This window comes from Argiope bruennichi, chromosome X1 (assembly GCF_947563725.1).
Source record: "Argiope bruennichi chromosome X1, qqArgBrue1.1, whole genome shotgun sequence".
In the NCBI taxonomy this organism is placed as follows: Eukaryota; Metazoa; Arthropoda; class Arachnida; order Araneae; family Araneidae; genus Argiope; species Argiope bruennichi.
This window is the reverse complement of record NC_079162.1, coordinates 93476467-93497378: the sequence shown is the minus strand read 5'-3', so window position 1 is coordinate 93497378 and position 20912 is coordinate 93476467. Positions and strand designations below refer to the sequence as shown.

The following is a 20912-nucleotide window of genomic DNA, read 5'->3' as shown; positions in this document are numbered from 1 at the left end:
GCCCTAGTTGACGCTGCTATAAAAAATAAGAGACGTCCCCCGCAGGCTTAAATCGCTGTCTTCGTAACAGTGGGCTTGTCAGTGGCAAGTGCCATAAGAAACAAACAAACAATAATCTAAGATGGACTTGCACCAGTTTCAAAATAAACATATTTTCAATATTGTTAAGAGCTAAAACTTCCATCCCCAAAATACTAGAATCTGATTTTTTTTTTAAGTTTAAATTGTTTACGCATAAAAAAAAATCATAACAAGTTTTATCTATACTACTAATATCTCCATTTTTTTCAAAAATCGGCTTGCCCAACTTTCAAAATAAACGGCTCATATGCTGCATCAGATTTACAGAGGATGCACCATACAAAATGTTCTACAAAACTTCGATAGAACGAGATGCTGAATTTAAAATTATCGATTGGTCACCACAACGAGGAAGACCAAGTGATTTCAGAAATATAAAATTATCTTTTATTTATGAAAAAAAGGAGATCTATTACATCTGAAAAATGCAAGGAAAGGATGGATTTATTACTATATATAACTCCTGTTCATCATGGACATTTTAAAATGTTAAATCTTGAATAAACTTCAATTTAATTATACCTACATATAAACTGAAAATATATTTCATTGAAATTCTTAAGAAAACTGAATTGGTTTTTTGTTATATTATATTTTCTACAAGAATATTCTTTGTTTTGTTTCACTTTTTATCAAATGAATAAATAATTGTAAATTTTTGAATAGAATTTTGTTTTTATTATTAAAAAAACAGACTGATGTAACTGAAATATTTCCCAATTAAATGAATGCTTACAATAATTCATTAATTGTGAAAGTGAGGCAAGTCCCTTTAGTTATAATAAAACTTATTTTTTTAGTCAGCACTGTAAACACTATTGGATTATAAACTTACATTATATGGTACCACAAAATACAAAAAATTTATCTATTAGTACTTACCAATATTTTTAAATTTATTGAAATGCAAACCTTTAAATGTCTCGCAATAACAAAAAATGGACTTGCCCCATTTTCAAAATAAACGGCTCATACATACTGATGTACATTAAGGTGTGCCTAAAATTTTTTGGTAAAGAGGCAATTACCTGAGTTCTCTCCGCTGAATCTTTATATCTATCACACATAGGACTAATGGCCAGTCCTTGTTTACGTTCCTCGTCACCTTGCAGAAATAATTCTTCCATAACCATATCCGACCATTTCTTGTAAATCGGAAGAGGTTTGGTAGGATTACTTAAATCTGCGCAGTGGAGTATCATCTTCAACAACTGTAAAATAGAAGTTGTTTTCTAAATATGTAAAAATGCCAAATTAATTCTAAAAATTTAAAGAACAATTATATATTACTGAACTATTCTGAACTATCTAAAATACAATGTTAATAAACGCCAAGACAAAGTAAAATCTTAGTTCGATGCTTTTATATTATATTTTCAAAGGTACATTTATTCTGGTAATACAGTACTTTTCCAAAAGTTCAATTTAATTTAAAATCTTATCTAAATTGCTTAGAACTATGTCAGATAGGGAGTTATAATTTGAATATTTTATTTATGGTAACTTAAACATTTGCATAGTTTATAAATCTATAGAAAAGATATATTATCCACTCTTTTAAACAGATTTTTAACGATGGTATTTATTCCTAACTAGTGATAGTGGTCTACCCAAACCTTTCTCGCAATAAAAGTGTTACTTCGTGAAAGCCTTGCACAGCATTGACGTACACTATTTACGAAATATTAGCCAATGGAGTGAATTCAGCATTTTTGCTGAATGTATTAAGTCATCCTTGGCGAGTTACTTGGCGATTAATCACTGGCTGTATTTAATAGTATCCGAGAATCAAATTTGTATTTTAGATGCGTTTTTCCCAACCAACTGAAACAAAAATTTGACCCCAAACTACACTTATAGTCACAAAATACCATACCAAATTTGATGTGTTTAAATACTTTTGAGTTCCCGCATTTACATGTTTTTAAAAGTACAGACCTACAGACGAACAACTTCTTGATGGATTTGGCTCAAAATTCGATAGTTGTCTGGACTATAGCTGTTAAGTATGCGAACCGAACTTTCATCTGTCTAGATCTCTTCATTTTGTAGTTATCGTATTAACTTATAGTCGAGGAGCCGGACAGACAGACTTCCTCTGAACTTATTTTACTCAAAATTTGACAGGAATTTACAAATTTGGTGTGAAGATCGTATATCAAATTTCATCTGCCTCGCATAAAACATTTTTGAATTGTCTTTGTTACATACAGACGGACGGACGGACATTTACCAAAAATGTGTTTTTTGAACTCAAAGAGGTCTAAAACGCGGAGAACCCCCAAAACCTCGAATTCGAAATTTTTGACGATTGCTATACTTTCTATATACTATGTATACGAGAAAGTAGAAAAGAGAATAAAGATAAAAAATATGTTTTTGCATCAGTTGCTGAGGTGCATGATATAGACAGAAACGAGATAAAAAATGAAATCGCATTAAAAATCAATCTGGCTTGTATTAAATATAGATAAGATATGTGAGCGTAAATAGCAAATATGCCATTACAATATATATTGCAATAGATGCTGGAGGCAAAAGCATAAGTATACATTTATGAAATATTCTATTTGCTATAAGTATGCATTTGCGAAGTATTCTATTTGCTATAAGTATGCATTTGCGAAGTATTCTATTTGCTATAAGTATGCATTTGCGAAGTATTCTATTTGCTATAAAGCCTGAAAGTATTTTTTCGTAATATTCAGCAATATTTCTTAACTTATTATTGAAATGATCAGAAATTAATTGGCTCATTTTAAGTAAGTTGCAACAAAGAGGTTTACAAGTATCAGCACAAGACTTCAGATGAATATAACAAGTTTTTTATTCTGCTTGGTCTATTTTTAATCCATCAATTTACTCAAGCGTTAAAGTTAGAACAACATTTAGATTATGCATACAATTCTCAAAATGCCTTTAAATAAAAATCATAAGTATTTCTTCAAACGGTAAATTAGTATTCAATCAAATTGTCTTCACGCTTGTAAGTTCAGTGATGGTGTGATAACTTATGGGAAGTGAAAATTAATTATTTATCCTCGTAACAAACATCTCTTAGCATTCAAATAGGATTCTTTTACTACTATGTCCAAAAAGGATTTTTTTGTAGTATCCTAGTCAGTTTAAAATAAGTGAAAGAATCTCAAAGGAAAGTTTTCCTGTCATTTCACTTGACTAATTTACTATACACATAGTGTTGAAATTCCTATGAGTAAAATTTTTTTTAAAACTTAGTTTAACTAAATTTTGATTTGAACTCTTCATTGCTTTGATGATAGCATTGTATATTTTCTTGGTCTTGGAGAACTGACTTGTATATTTTCTAGATCGCAACTACATCTTGATGTATATGTATCATTCCCAACTTGCAAAAATCTGATGTGAGTTTAAAATTATATTTAATAAAAACGTATTTTTTTTCTTCGTGTGCAGTTCAATTTCGAAAAAATTCAAAATCCAAAGAAGTGGGTCGCAAGGCTTAAAAGTTTGTAAACCCTTGCTACAGATAATCAAACATATCAAGAAAAAAAAATGAAAAAGAATTCAAGATTATTATAAAACCTTATTAAACTTCATTGTATTCATTATTACACACATCATTTTAATTTTTTACAAATAAATGCAGCTTAATATAAATTTAAATGATGTTTTGAATTTGTTAATAAGATTTAGGCTTAAGATTTTTAATTTCTATTTTTATTACTTTAAAACTTTGTCATAGGCATTTTTTATGTTTCATAAGCAATAGTTTGTCATGAATTTATAATAAAAATCATCTTTTATTTATAGAATTTACTGTAACCTTATTTATTTATTACGGTAGCTTAAATTTCAAATATGAATTAAAAATGTGTTTACTTGTGAATTACATAAAATAATTCCATTTGCTTAATGAGAACGTTGCAATAAACGGTAACCATAGAATTAGTGAATACAGCTAAGCATTTCAAGTAATATTTAGTTATACCCATTTTTTTTGTTTCATTTACGTACTAGTAATTTTTCTGATTCATTGACCACCAGATCATGAAAACCTGTTCTTCGTTTTCTTTGAATCATATCTCTGAAATCTTCTAGAAGAGACTGGTGCTTTTCCATATCAGATGCCAGCACCTGTAACAAAACAGATAATACATTAATAATTTTACATTCATATTAATATTTGATAATATTAATCACTAGAACATTTGAATCCTATGTTTATGCATTTTCATAATCATAAATTAAACATATTATGAAACATTCGTAAAACACTCATTATAAAAACATTTAAAAATCATTCACATAATAATATTTTTAAAAACTGTTATTTTGGGTGTATAAATATGACTCCATCCTTTTTAAGTTAAAAAATAAGTTGGTTTTAAAAATCAAAGATCTATTCAAAGTCTTTTTCTTCAGAAACTAAAACATCTCTGTATCTTTCGGGTAATAAACGAATTTCACGAAGAAAAGGTCGTTTCTTTAGATGCAATTCATTTATCAAATCTATTTTTGGTACTTGCGTGTCGAATGAACTTCTCTCTAAAAAGGGCACTCTGCACGGAAAATAGAAAATAGTAGTCTGAAAGTCTGAAAGAAAAACAGCAGGTGAATGTGGCATGTGAAGAAACGCATCCTAACGTAGCGATTCTAAAATCTACTTCATGCATTGTCATCCTTAAAACAGCTTTATGTTTATCGCCGTATTCTGGATATTTCTCCTTTAATACTTTGTTCAAGCTCATAAATTGTTGCTAGTATCGCTCAGCATTGGTTATTTAATCAAGTAATGCTTCTAAATTCGTATCATTTTATTTGGTGGTTTAATGGATTTTATTTGGTGGTTTAATGGATTTTATTTGGTGGTTTACAATATTCTTTATCATGCATATTGAAATCATCACCTTTAAATCATCAAAACCATTCTGAAAGTTGTATCCGATGGGACATTTTCTCCATAACTGTTCAAAAGCAACTGATATGCTTCTGTTTTAATTTTCTTTGCAATGAAATAATGTAGCATAACTTCCCGCAAATGCCGTTTATTTGGCACAAAACTCGCCATGTTTTCTTAGCTAAAAATGCATATACTTTAAATGTTAACCAGAAGTCACGCGCTAATCTTTAAAGATTGTAGTAAAACCTTTAAAATACAGCTTTCCTGACTTATTTGCAGGCAATCAATGCTACTAGTGCGAACTATTAAAAATGAGCGAAGTTATATTTAAATATCCTACAAGTTCCAATCAGAAATCAATAGCAAAGGTTATATAAACTTTTATTAAGAGAATTTTTAAATCTTATAAATAACCTATAATTTAATAATAAAATCAATTATTGCTTTATAAAGTTAAAATACGTACCATATCGATAGTCATCTTTCGAAGAATTAAAAACTGCTCAATCGATAGACTTGAAAAGATGTCATAGTTTTCATTTTTTAGTATCTTGAATGCTACAGATAGTGAATGATTCTCCGATACAGATATGTCATTATATGTAAGAGCTAATTCAGATCCTTGCACAGAAAAGAAACATTATTAGTAAGAACAGTAATTCAAAAGCATTTCAAGCAACATAGAATCAAAATTAGAAACTAGAAAAAACTCTTTTGATATATATATGAGAAAAGTAAGTAGTTAAAATTGAGAAAAAATATTCATCAACTAAGTAATTATTTAAGGAAGTCAATAATCATCGAAGTATTTTAAATCATTTACATTAACTACAGTAAAATCATTTAAACATTTTCTATCAAATACAATATTTCATTGAAAGGCCACTAAAACTTCAGTACCTTGAATTTTTTTTTAAAAAATGAGTTCATAAAAATTTTGATTACTAAACAAGATTGATTATTAATAACCCGATTATTAAATCAGTTGAAATTCATTGACACGTTGATAGCTCCATCACGAATATCCACTTCTGACATCAATAATAGCTGCTGAAAGAGTAAATTTTATTTTAACTGCAATTGATACAAATGGACTTAATTCATTCAGCCATAGCATAGGCACACTCAACTGACGAAAGAATTGACTAGAACATTGAGCCAACTGGAAACGGAATTTGCTCCCTATCAATGTCATTCAGTGTGCTCATTTCAGAGTCTAAATATTTGAAGCTATTGATAGTTTCAAACCTGTATTCTTCTATTTCAAAATAAGGCGTATTAAAACTGGCACATGACTTATACTTGGTTTTATTCTGGTTAATGAAAAGATACATTTCCTTCAGCTTCTAAAGAAAGAAAGGTCTGTTCGAGTGATTCCAGAATCCGAGCGACAATGCCATTGGCATCGGCAAATGAAAAATTCTGCACAGATTTATTAAAAATCGTTCCTCTGTTGTTCATGTTAGAATCTTTAATAATCTTTTGAAGACCAAGGTACTTTTTATATACAAGAAAGTAAAAGTATATTTTTCACAATATAGTAGATATTAGTAACAAACGTCTTAGTATATTCAACAACATATGTATAAAATAAATTTTTATATTAAGAAATCATAAATGTCGAAGCCATAACAAAGTTTTAAATGTTATTATTAATATATCATTCAAATATATGATTTTAATATACCGCGGCTATTTTAAGAACATCGTTTTTGTTACGAACAACTTAGAGAAGAAATTCGGAATGATAACTTTTATGAAATATTAATTTTGTATTTTATTTGAAGAAACTTCGTTCGAGAAATAAGCAGTATTCCCTTTTTTATGACAAATATTATTCATTTCTATTTCTAAATAAGTTTCATCACTTGTCTTTTTTTTTCATTAACTTAACATTAATTACAGTAATGGAATATAAGATAATAGGGATTATTAAAGATGATGGAAATTATATTGACACAATAACGCTCTAACCTTGGTAAGTATTTGTTTCGAACTTCGATTACATCCGTTGCCTGTCGCATTCATGGGTTTAGTCTGAATCAAAGTTACACACGGTTCAAAGGCTGTAATAAAGGTATGAAATAGAAATTAGGTACCTTGAGTCAAACTTAGTTTCCGTCCCTGTTATTCGATTGTTTCTGAAATTCATGCAATTAGATACCCCAGGAAATAGGCAGAAACCATTTTACCATTAACCATCGTTAACTAGAGGATCCGTTTTTATCATCCTTACTTTATAGGATTTGAAAAAGAAATTAATTTTCAAAACAATGCTTATAAATACGATCTCACTAAAGACGCCGAATGTGAATAAATATAGGAATTCGCTAGTGCTTACAGTATGATTTATATTACATATATGGGTTAAAAAAAACAATCATGAAATAAACAGCTGCTTTAGCTGAATGTGGTTGGAGATTTGGACAAGCATACTTGAGCAAGTTAAGTAAGGGAAATCATACAACAATATGTATGTAAACTAATTAAAGAATTTGAGTACTTGCACTTTAATTCCTTCTCAAATATAAAAGATTTTTTAAACTGTATTTCGATTTATTTATACATCATATTACGCAAATCCATTATTGTAATCCGAGTGTAATAAAACCTAATCAGTATTGTCAGAAATCTTGAACATGATGATAGATAAAACGATAGTCACTTGATTGATAATAATGGATTTGTGTAATGCGGTGTAGTTGCTAAATCGGAATAAGTAAAAAAAAAAAATCTTTCATATCAATGAATGAATTAATAACAGTTATTGCAATTCTTAGATAATTAAGTAAAAGCTTTTGATTTTGCTAAATGAGATTAAAATTTTGCAAGAAAATTATAATATTTAAAGAATCTATCGAGAAATATTACTTTACCACATGAGTTTCTGCCCCCATTTGTAGACTTCTATATCAATAGTATATGTATAACTTTTATTGCCTTTCCATATTCCTTTTGAAAAAAATAAATTGAAATAAATTCATTCAATTTATGATTATCTTTTAATCGTTCAGAAATATCCTTCAGAACTTAAAAGCATTGATCACAATTTGTCACATCAACGATTTACAAAAACTTTTAAACAATTACAAAAGTATTTTTTAAAAGCTTATTTCTTTCCTCATTTTAAATTCTCAAATTTTGAAGAATGACAAGGAATCATTTATTTTTCAAAAATGCTTACTTCACTGCTCTTTAAATTCTCAAACTTTGAGGGCTGATAAGGAATTATTTAAGTTTTGGTTGGTTTAAAGTAATACCGCCTTATATCTGGACTTGGGGAAAAAACGATTACTACGAACATCATTTATAAGCCTACGTTTCAACAAAAACGGAAAGAATACAAGCAAACCTCCTGAAATCAGCGCCCTATTAACATTACAGATTGAATCTAATCATAGAAATAATTACACAGTTTTTTCAACTATATATTATATGCAGAAATGAAGTTTTAAAACCCATTAGCTTTCAAATATTAAGAAAACGAATCAAAAAGAGAGTAATTATACCTCCAAAAATAGCAAAATGTTTATGCAAATTATGCAGACTCAGTATCATAGTAAAATATGCAAATTAATGGAATTGCTGTCGTATAACGTCATTAACGAAGTGACGACAATAGGCTTTATGAGAGTCTATAATCTATGAAAACTGAAACTACGTATTGAATTTTCCAGATAACCATTTTTAAATATGAATATCAAAATCAGTCTGTGTAGCAAGTTGGTAAAATGCGGACCATTCCGGAAATAATAGACTGTAGAATGTTTGATAATTGATATAATCCAAACCAGTTATCGAAATGAAAGATTTAATAAGAAAATGGATATGCATATGTAAGTGTAAACTAATAGAAGTCTGTACACTTAACTGGGGAGTTCAGAACTTATTTACAAAATAATTTAAGATGATTTTTGGTCTACAGAATAGAGATGTTATTATTCTTAAAGTCAAATATGATTGAACATGTTTGGGATGCTCTATAGAGAAGTATTACTACGCGTAACCCGTAATCTAAAACCTTTCAATATATTTAACCTTGACATATCAGTTGGGGATTGCTGTCAATTCAGTTAATAAAAACCATATTTTTAGCATAAAAGAGCAGTTATATCTATATAACTGTTAGAGGAGATAACACTTCATTTGAAGCTGATTATTCCTTCAAATGATGTTGCAGTTCTATTTTCAAAATTTCGTATAAATTATTTTGACACTTAATACTATTTTAACATAATTAAGTTTTGAAATCTTCATTTTATATTGAAATCGGAAGCATGCAAACTTACCTTCAGTTTCAAAGATGACAAAAATATAAAGGCGTAATTGGCTTGAAGAAGCTTTATCTAAAGACATCTGTTGATGTCTAATTGTATAAAAAATGATAACTTACCTTTCTTGATGTCCTTAGTATTGATTATCGTTGATGACTTAAGAAATTATTCTACTAAACTTTAATCTCTTCTTGAGAAAAAAATTTAACCCCTTATTTTTCAAAAATAAATGACTCATTTTTCTTAATTTGTGCAATTGAGAATTCATACTTTTGTATGTCCCAGTTTACAAAGGAAATTTTCAACAAATATGTTTAAATACATAAAACTATTGAATATATTAGAATATTTTTAAATTTAAAGGGAATAAAATAACCTTTTTTATTTTTTTCTATAAAGGGACAAAATCTGCTTACTGATAAAAAATTATGAGTTAGAGACATAAATAACCAATCATATCGATGACAATAATAATAATGGTTAAAATCCAGAATTCTGTTCCTTGTCGCCAACAGCATCAAAAAAATAAAATGGTTCAAAATGCAATGATGTCGACAACGAGGCGGTTGGCAACAAAGATAGTTCTAGATTTCAATTAATTGAAATTGAATACGTCTATGTTTCAAAAAGAAACTCACTCATGCTGATGAGATATTGATTACTGAAACCAGGATGCGCAACATCATGAATAGCTGCCGAAAAGAGTAAGGCCAACACGTCCAGATCAGAGAAAAGAGACTAAAGCAAGTGGGAAAAAAAATAGGAACATTGTAGCTGGACGATTGCTTACATGTTGAATATCATGAATATGTTTTATGCTTTTCAGTAACATTATTTTATATAAAAAAATCATGCAAATTGAAAATATTGCAGCATGCGCTTATATACAAGAAATAATATTTTGAACATCATTTCAAAATCTAAAAGAATTAGTGAAAATAAGTTAATTATCATGTAAATGTAAATATTCTTAATATAAAGTTTATTTTACTGTTATTTGCAACCACACAATTACAACACTCTGTTGGAAGAATGCATGCAATGTAAAAATATATAGGGTGATTATAAAAAACCGTAACTATCATATCATTCACAGGAATGTAATAAAATATTAATTCAAGGTATTTTGAGGTATGCACTCAAGAATCATATAAAAAACAACAGTTAAGCTTCAACAGTTATAGTTACAATGACAAAATTTCAAAATTTTCAAATGATAACACTAACTTTTTTTTAATTGGAATGTGTTCTCCATAGCAAAAAATAATAAATAGCGTTGGAACGGTACCTGTAGCACGGAAATCACTTGTGCATGGAAGAATGTATGCCATGTAAAAATAACTATCCCGATATACGAGACCGTAACTATCATGCAGTTCACATGAACGGAATAAAATATTGGTTTAAGTATTTTGGGGTATGCACTCAGGAATCATACAAAAAGCAACAATTAAGCTCCAACAGTTATGGTTGCAATGACAAAATTTCAAAATTTTCAAGTGATAACATCAACTTTTTTTATTGGAATGTGTTCTCCATTGCAAAAAACCATATATAACGTTGGAACGGTACATGTCGCACGGAAATCACCAGCGCTAGACAGATTAAGAGAAAGTAACCAATAACAACAGAAAAAAAAACCCTTTTATTGTGTTTCCCCAATTTTCTACTTGAATTACTTAAACCAAGATGACACTTTGCATGCGGAAGATGGTGCCTAGAATCAAAGCACGTGCCATGCCGAAAGGAATCTGTCGAACTTCACGCCTCTGTTAGGCACATCACAGTTGTTTTCTCTTTTCTCCTTAGTCTGTCTAGAGCTGGTGATTTCCGTGCTGCAGGTACCGTTCCAACGCTATTTATTGTTTCTTGCTATGGGAACACATTCCAATAACAAAAAGTTGATGCTGACTTTTGAAAATTTTGAAATTTTATCACTGTAATCGTAATTGTTAGAAATTGTTTCTTGAACCAAAATTTTATTCCGTTCCTGCGAACATTTTGATAGTTACATTCTTATTTATTGTGATAGATTTTTTTATAATCACCATGTATGTAATCTGAATAATAAATCTGGAATACGAATTACGAATCATTATAAATCTGAATTGCAATTTCCTTGAAATCTATCTAAACGTTTTAGCAAAACATAACCAATAATTTTATGAAACACCCTGGTTCTTAATGCAGTATGCGCTAAAATATACAGTATTGAAACTCGTGCATCTCGTTGTAAAGTTAGAAGTAGTGAAAAGAAAGTTGTGCAGTTGTTGTTGGAAATGGGTCTCAAGACGAAGGACAAAGTATTTTTAGTTGAGCGCTATTTCCGCTCATACGGAAGCGGTCGCGAGGGTGAACCGGATTTGAAAAAGGCGGCAGAATTCCAAGAGAAGTTTAATATGATGGCACCAAATAACACAGTTATGCTGTCTATGGTTACGAAATTTGTACTGGTAGTATACTGTATCAACAGAAGAGGAATTTTAAAGGACAGTGTGTTCAACTGTGAATATCTACCAAGAACTGTCCCTGCATTACCTAAGAAAATCATCTCTTTTTGCAGCAACCTTTGCTTCATGATATGGTTGAGAATCTGCGTGAACGATATGAACGCTATCTACAACGAGTCGGTGCACACTTTGAACACTTACATTACACATACCGTGTTAAATCAACAATAGTGTGCATGTATATATGCTAATTTCTTTTGAGGAAAAATAAGCTCATAGAGGACAATAATGTAATTTTGTATATCTTTTCATTTCCATACTAATTTTGTTCATCTTTTCATTTCCATACTAATTTTGTTCATCTTTTCATTTCAGTACTGTATATTTTGTTTTATACTGTATTTTGGTATACAAACAGTTAAAAGATATTTTTTTAAAAAAATATAGACAGTATAATTCCAGTTAACTCGAACTGAGATCAGTTCAGAAATGAATTTTTATTTAAAGTAGCTTAGATATATTATTTGCCATTTCCCTTAATTTGCTACATTAAATTGTAATATCTACGCTACTTTTTCAAAATCGTTTTCGAAAAAATTATTTGAGAAGGGGTTTTAAAATATTTCTTTTATTGATCTCTCTCATTTCTTTTTTACGATGTTAATGTAGATTCTTTAGAAAATTTTAAAAACAATTTATTAAAAGTTTCAAAAAATAAATTGAATGATTTTAGAAAAGACATTAAGAAAATAATTATTGAAATTAGGATTCATCTTTATATTTTCATATGTTACTTTAACGCTAAAAATAATTGATTATGAAATTAATCTGATTTTTCTTCTTTTTTTCAGTTTTTTAAAAATATTTTTACTTATATTTTTATGAAAAAAAATTATTTTTTAAATTTTTATGTCAAACCAACTTTATTGATATTTTAACATTTCATTTATTTTTTCATCATTCAAGAGAGCCAAATCATTTTTTTTTGTTTAATTTAGAGAGTGGGATGTTTTGCCAAAGAAAAAAACAAGAAAAGAAAAAAACATTTTAGCATGAACGAGGACAGCGGACACATGACAAAGTCAATATTGAAAGCAAAATGAATAAAATTTTCATTAACTATTGCAAAGGCTACAGCAAAATTACAGGGTTAACTTATCAGAATAGTTTTACAATGGTGAAGCTGTTACTATTAATATATTATTAATTAAAATATACAAGCAGGCTTAGTGAATTAAAAAGAATTGATAGACTGAATAAAAACTGTTCTCTAAATATATAATAAATATAGGGGTTTTTTATATTAAAAGTATCTTCCTAATTACCTTACGATGAAAATTATTAGTGGTAATAGAGAACACTAACCTGTTTCTCAGGAGAAAAATCAAAAACCAAAATTGAATTTTACTCGCAGCCTTTATATCCTACAAATCTAAATATATATATATAACTTAGGAACTTACCTTGCGTACTAGCGACATAAAGAACGAATAATGACATTTTTTCCTTTTTTTCTTGTTTAACATGGTTGCAATTAAAATAAACAAGCATCAGAAAATAACACTGTCAAAAGCGCGAAAATGCTTATGATATTCTTCTAGAATGTCTTTAACTAGCAACATGTTTCCCAGCTCGCTAAAGCTTGTATTTAGCCGAGACATGTAAGAATTTCACTTTACAATGCTAAAAATTTACGTAATATAACGTACATACGTAATATTATGTGCATATTATTTTTTTTTAAATACTCACTATTCAAAGACATAAAATAATTTTCTAAAAAGTAATGAAAAAAGTAACAAAAAATGGGCGTAGCAACAGTTTTTGTATCCTTTTATTATAATTCTAGATCACTGTTTTTTAAATATACTTTCTGGTGCCTGTTTTTTAAGAGTAAAAAAAAACTTTCTAAGAGCTGTTTTTGTTTATTATATTTTATTGTGAGCAAAAAAAATAAATAAAATAAAATAAAAGGAAAATAAAAGCGAATAAATCAAAAATAAGTAACGAAGAAAATTTATCTTTAAATCGTTATTGAAGTAACTTCTACTGACATTGTCTTATTCCTAACTATTTATCTTTATAATTTTTTGTTACAAATATTGAAGAATTTAAAAGAGGATAACGCCTCGGAAGTTTCCAAGAACTCAGAAATTTTCATGTAGAGCATCACTTGGGAATCTCGTCCCATACATTAAAATTCATATTCTAGGTGTAAATATTTTAAATTTATATTCCAATAGTACTTACCTGGAATGTAGGCATATGAAGAAGAGCATGCACCGATTGCACAATATCCGCTGCATGAGTACTGTTATGATACGGCAGGTTCGAATAACTACGTTCTAGTTCCAGCAAGAACTTAACCAATGTCTTCACGGGAATATTAAATGTTTCGCAAAGTTTCCTCTCCTGTAAAAAACATTTGAGGTTAGATCTTTCCAAAATAATATATCTCATTTGAAATCAATTGTTATGTAGTAAACAATTTAGCTATGGCCTCAATTAAAAAAGCAGGTAAAATTTATGCCAACAAAATAGCAATTATACTCAACATCAATTTTCTCCACTGTAAAAATTGAATATAAACTCTATTGAAAAAATTATATATATGAATATTAAATAATTTCAACAAAAAAATTAAAATTTTAATGTTTTGCAATTCCAAAGAAGAAATACGGAAAATTCTCTTATTTACTAAAAGTTTCTTTAATTTACGAAAGATGCATAAGATATTATAAGTTAATGTTATCTGAATGCCACTTCTAAGTTTGTTTGTTTAGTTATATTAACGTCCCGTTTAAAGCAACACTAGGGCTATTTTGGGACGGACCTCGTAATTTTGAACCGCGGTCAGATGACGAGGACGACACCTGAGCTGGTACCCCCATCTCCACACCAGCGAGAGGGCGTTTGGTCAAGACGGGTTTAACGTGCAATAGACCCCCTTACACGACGGTTCTTCGGTGGAATCGGGTCACGAACCTGAAACCCTCCAGTTCCGAAGCCGAGACCTTACCACCAGGCCACCGCAGCCCCTGAACGCCGCTTCTAAATTATAATTATAATGCAACAGATAAATTCTAGGATTTTATAAACTTTTATAGATTTTATTTCCTGTACCTTCATGGGGGAGCCAGTAGAAGAGAAGTAGAGCAACAGAAATCAATGAAACAATGTATCTCCTTTTTTACAGGATAGTTGGGGTCAAATTGACCCCTGCGTGTTCTAGCATCAAATTATTTTAATGTTAAGGCTATGACAGTGAGACACAGATTTTCTACCAAGTCTACCAACTTATAGACAAAAGATGATCGCTCAGAATCGTTATATACTTTTGAAATTTCGAAAACAGATCCTGATACGGAATCAGAACAAAATGCAGATTCTAAATAATCTGCAAAATCTGATCGAGTCCTTTCCTCCTCTTGAACAAAGCAACAAGCCGGCGTCCTGGCATAGGGGTAGCGCAGCTTCCCCATGCTCTGGGCGTCCCGGGTTCGAATCTCGGTTCGGGCATGGTTGTTCTTCATCCGTGTTCTCTCTTGTAGTGTGCAAACGTGCCCCCCTGTAAAAAGGGGATATGCAAGCGAAGATGTGTGACTTTCATCTTCATATGAGCTAGAAATCAGACTTCTGCCCTCGGATGCTCAGGGGTCTTTACCCTCAGAAGCTACTGCACCCCCTTTTCGTGGTAACACGGACACGGCCTCATCATCAATAAAGCAGCATATTCTTATATAAACTGCATTCTTTTATTATATGAGAAAACTGGCTTGAAATTTATGATGACGATTCATTTTATTCTGAATGAGGAATGATTAAAATATTTTTTGAGTATATATGTATATAAAAATGGAAGTCAAAAGTTATGAATTTTCAAAGTTATATGCTTAATCTTCTTTTTCCAAAAAAATTCAAAAGTGAACTATATATAAAATACAAATGTTCTTATTCTCTCAATATTTTTATACAAGAAAAAAACTACTCATATTAAAAATAATTAGTTTTACATGGACGGAATAGAGAAAAAGGAAATGAATTCAGAAAAGATATGGGGAAAAAAAGCAGCTAAGTTCCCTTTTAGTTTGTCTTATTAAAAATCGAATTTTTATCTTAAATAAGAACATATTAGCATTACAGAATATTTATATACTCTGCCCATATTTTATTTTTATACAAACAGTCAAGAAAATAAGGGATGTGTCTGATAATTTGGAGTTAAAATGACCCCACGCTTGTGCCAACGTTCGGAAAATGGGTGCGTGTACTGAAGGATTAAATAGCAATCAAAAGGATTTCATTCCCCTAAATGGCATAAAAAATAAGTAGAAAATGTTCTATCAAGAAATTTGCAGTTACTAATTTTCATAAAAAAAATATTTGAATCTTTATTTCAGTAAAAATTAGTATATCTCAGTTCAAACGAGTGACTTTAATTCCGTTTATACTTTATATAAATCCAACTTTAGAAATAAGCTGAAAATCTACTTACTCTAAATATTTTATAAGCAACAGCAGTTAAGGGACGATTCTTGGAAGAGTCCCGGATTTCAAATATATTAAGCCAATACTGGTCAATACAAGTTAATTGCTGAAAAATGAATTCCATGATTAAACATTGTCGACAATACACATTAATAATTTATCATTTCATCATAACAAAGATTAACACACAAAATATTCGAATTCTTTCAATAAAAACATTATAATTCTTTTTATTTTTAGATTTAAAGGTATTTCCTTTGCTTGTCAGAATTCTAGTAAAACAAACCGCGGATAGCTTTTAATATTGTCTTACAAAAAAAAAAAAAAAAAAAAAAAAGCTCATAAAATTGATTTGCGCGGAAATTATCAGTGCTTAAGATATTTAAAAAGATTTGAGATACCTCTTAGAAATTCACAATAAACAAAAATTTATGCACAAAAGATAAATTTGTTTCTGGCTTAAAGAAAAGCATGCCTTGAATATAAATTCGGAATAATTTTTGAAGATTCAGTCTCGATAGATAAATAAAAATAAGATTTTGTTTCACTTTGGCAAATAATTGTAAGATAATAAATTCACAATTTTTTAAAAAATAATATCGAAATATTTTAGTTTAATCTTGAATCACGACATAAACCATGTTCTACTGACTCATCTGATTCATATCATCAAAGTTCTATAGTATGTACAAAAAAAAAAAAAAAAAAAAAAGGACAGACTTGATAACGTTACGAGAAAAACAAATTTTTCCTTAGAAAACTCGATAGACAAAGGAAATTCGCAAATTTTGTCTGACTTTGGCAAGTAATTTTATGACAACAAATTCACAATTTCTTCTGACAAAATATTTTAATTTATATTTGAAGCATGAGCTGTGTTCAACTGACTTACCTTGTTTAGATGGTCAAAGATTTAAAATCTATAGTGTGCGCATCAAAACGAACATATTTAATAATACCACCAGAAACACAAATTTATTCGTAGCAGCATGGAAGAAATATAAAATAAAAACACAGCAACGGCTGTTTGCAAAGAATACTTATACATAATGCGCGCGTGCATGTATCGCAAAACAGCACCAAAAATTCAATTATTCTACAATGTATCTTTTAGAACGACATATTATTTTATCTGATGTGCTACCTCTGTTTTCATTGCTATTGCTCTGTTTTACAGTATGACCTTTTTTCTAAAATTCTAAACACCCTGTTTGATTAAAAAAGAATTCGTAAAACGTCTAAACAAGATTTGTGAGTTGTTTATAAATCTATGATTCGCCTTATCTCGGCCAGTCAACACATTGTCTTGTTTCGTCTTCATTTAGGAGCCATTTTGTTTTTTTCTTTTCGCAACTTGCTATTTTCCAGTCTCTTAAGCACGATCTATTCTAGGTATTTACATAATTAGAGAAGTCAATAGAAAATTCTAGACGATCTTTCTCTTTTCTTTTTTTTGCTAAAAGATATACAAATGAAGTTTTCACAGAATTAATCATATTGCATATGTTCCTATCGAAGATGATTTAAATCTGAATCAGCAAAATAAGTTTTAAAAAGTAAACAATAATTGATGCAAAAATTTTCTAAGTTACAACTGGATTCAAATAAACGAAATTTTACGGTAAATTTACGAGCGTAAATGGTAACTCAAACTAATTAAATAGTTCTTACACAACACTAAAATTAAATATTTTAAAAATTTATTTTCACTTAATTTTTCATAGATAAATAGTTATTCAAATAAATTATCAGTTAATAATAAATGTAAAATTTAAATTTAAAAAAATCAAAATTAAAAATACTTAATTTTTTTTAATGTAGGGACACTATATAGATACTAATAAATGAGAAAAAAAAAGAGAAAAGATTGGTTTAATGAAAGAATAAAGTCTTGCGTTTTCCCTTTCTTCCTTTATTGGAGTTTCAAAACCTTACTTGATGTTTTGTACTCAAGAACTGAGATTGATTTCGGATGGTGGCAAATACCCTCTCTATTTCGTTTCCTTACATAAGAATTTTAATTTCGAATCGTATGATGAATGGCTGAATTCTTTCTTGAACATTCTTTTATTGAGAAAAGAGAAAATAAAATTGTCCTTTAAAAAGCAAAATATATTTGATTTCGTAGTTAATTCTTTAAATTTTATTCATGGTTTTATCCATCTCCTAAATGTTCCAGTAAAACAGTGAGAGATAAAAAGCAAATTTTGTAAGATAAATACATTTTATTTTGAATTCAGAATTTTTTTATCAAAATAATTTATTGTTTGGATAGCGACAGAAATAGCTTCCAACAGGTTCTGCGTGTTATGATGAAAATTTTAGAGTAGGTTTGATGGCTTTGTTTGCTTATCAGCCCATTTCTATTTGCTTATAACCCCCAGAGGGCTATTTGAAAAGGGCATCCTAACATCGAATCATAATATTTTCGATGAAAGCAACTGAATAAGAAAATTCCTCTCCTAATTTCTACATGAATCCAACATGAGATTAATTCGCCCTCACAAATAGATATCCCTGCATCATGGGCTCATATTTTACTAATACTGATAAGAATCGGTATGATATTTTCTGAAAAAACGAATTAAAAGTTTCATTTTGATTTCTCCGATTCGGGAAGCAGACGATCGTTCGTGGACGATGCTTTTCTATTCTACAGGGTTGGATATTACTTACATGAGTTTTTCAAGGAAACATTTCGATTGTTTTTTTTTTCCAAAAGGCCACTTGAGGTCGCTACAATAAGTAGGCGTAGTTACTAGATGACGTAACACTCTGGACCATCGGATTTCAAAGCGGAGACTTTGTCACCAAAATCAATCAAGCTATATATTTTTCAAGTAGGAAAATGTTGAAGAGGAATAAAAAATAAATTTCTATTCAAAGAACTAAACAATATTCTAAGAAATAAATAAAATAAAATAATATGAAAAAGAACTAAAATTTTAAGTTTAGCTAATATCACATGCCTAATGTTGAAAGAAGAAACGCACTCAGATCGTTAAAGAGATTGTAATTTCGTAAGGGACGATCTTGTATTTTAGGATAATCTGTATTCCACTGTAATTTAGTGTGTGAAAAACCAAATGACATGTTGTAGATGTTCGTTTAACCACCAGAGAATGTGGTTCAGAAGATCAAGTGCTTTTACACATGATTCATTGTTTTTATTTTCAAACATAATTAATTATCTTACGTAAATATCTATTTTGTCATCATAATCTTGCTTCTATATTTTTACTACTGTGGTTTGTATTTAATTTTAAGTTTGGATTCAGAACTTTGACATATGCTTTATTTAAAAGGTAGGGTTAGTTCTACTGTTCAGTTAACTTAAGATAATGCTTCAAACGACTTTTTCTATGAAAGCACACTGTTTTTCTTTGGGGGGGGGAGCAAGAGAGATTTTTAGAACAAACAAAACAAGCCAAAAAAAAGCACTTATTACTTTAGGATATCCAAAGACTCAATAGGCAACCATTTTTTAAAATAATTTCTTAAATAATTTTGTTCAACATAGAAAATTATTTAATTGGTTATCAATGAGGTTGTAATATAATAATTATTTCCTTCCTTAATAAAAAGTTCTTATTTTTCTTTTTGTCCCCAGTTTAAGCTATCTTGGGAGTTGCTATGGTGGGAAAAAAGCTCTTTTTATCCTTTTTAAATATAATATAATCAGTTTAATATTTTAAATATTTTTACAGAGTTTGAATCATACAACTTTATACTTCACCCAAGCTAATGATTTACTTTTTTGAAAATTTAACCCAATGTACATTATCTTCCTTTATACAATCTTGGGAAAAAAGGAGTGCTTTTCTTCGTTAAATCTAGACACCTGTGAGATCTATGGATCATATAACATTTATGTCTTACCAGGGCTCTTGCATGTGCAACACCGTGTCTTAACCATTCTACCAAGAGGCGGCAAATTTCTAAGCGAATATTTTATAATAATTATTTATTAAGTGAAATTTCAGCTTATTTGAAAAGTTTAGTATAAATCGATCAGCATAGTATCAGAATTCTTTGGAATAAAATCATACTAATTGAAAACAGAGCTACAAATATAAGTTTCTTTCGAATTTTTTAATTAATCGCGCGCGTTTAGTTAAATATATTTATATTGTGATACTCCCATTTGCTAGATAAAATGCTAAATTAATTTAAGCCAATTAAAATATCTTCTCCTTCGATCATTAAAAAGAAACTAGGCTATAATCCCTTCCCCCAATGAATATTCGAATGAAGTTTCCTCCTCTTACTTTACTGAGGGCTATCAGAGTGGAGGAGTGCTGGGCTTCGGTTTCCACCGGCTCCAGACACCACTCTAAATCGTCCAGCGCCATCTCTGCTAATCTATCTAAATCAGCCACTGTTGAGTAAAAAGAATTTTATTTTATTATCTGTTTCATTTTATCATTTAAAATTAAACCATTCATTCAGAGAAAATATATAAATATTATCTTACATATTACCAATGGCGGCTAGACAATTAGAGTGGCAGAGCTGCAGCATCTCCTTCAATGAAATTAACAAAATCATTTATTCTTTTGTTAAAGCATTTTCTCTATTTTATATAGTTTTATTTCCTTGTACGTATTTAATTACTGCGCTTAAATATTCGCACGTCTATTGCTCTGTCATGCGTTATTCTAATCATTTCTTTATTTCGTTTGTAATAATTTACTAATTCATATAAAGAAAATTTGCAGCACTACTCGATTTTTTATT

The 20912-nt window shown here is 29.4% G+C and overlaps 1 protein-coding gene across 1 annotated transcript in view; it reads right to left on the bottom strand.

Moving 5' to 3' along the window:
• Positions 1-20607, bottom strand: part of LOC129959140 (cAMP-specific 3',5'-cyclic phosphodiesterase 4C-like) — a 29871-nt gene extending 9264 nt beyond the window's left edge. The window contains exons 1-7 of the mRNA XM_056071966.1: positions 20444-20607; positions 16183-16281; positions 13938-14099; positions 9876-9975; positions 5430-5584; positions 4078-4197; positions 1110-1292 (exon numbers count right to left, since the gene is read on the bottom strand). Coding sequence (XP_055927941.1) covers positions 1110-1292; positions 4078-4197; positions 5430-5584; positions 9876-9975; positions 13938-14099; positions 16183-16281; positions 20444-20527 — 903 coding nt within the window. The 5' untranslated portion in view covers positions 20528-20607. The remainder of the gene's footprint in view (positions 1-1109; positions 1293-4077; positions 4198-5429; positions 5585-9875; positions 9976-13937; positions 14100-16182; positions 16282-20443) is intronic.
• Positions 20608-20912: the final 305 nt, after the last annotated feature.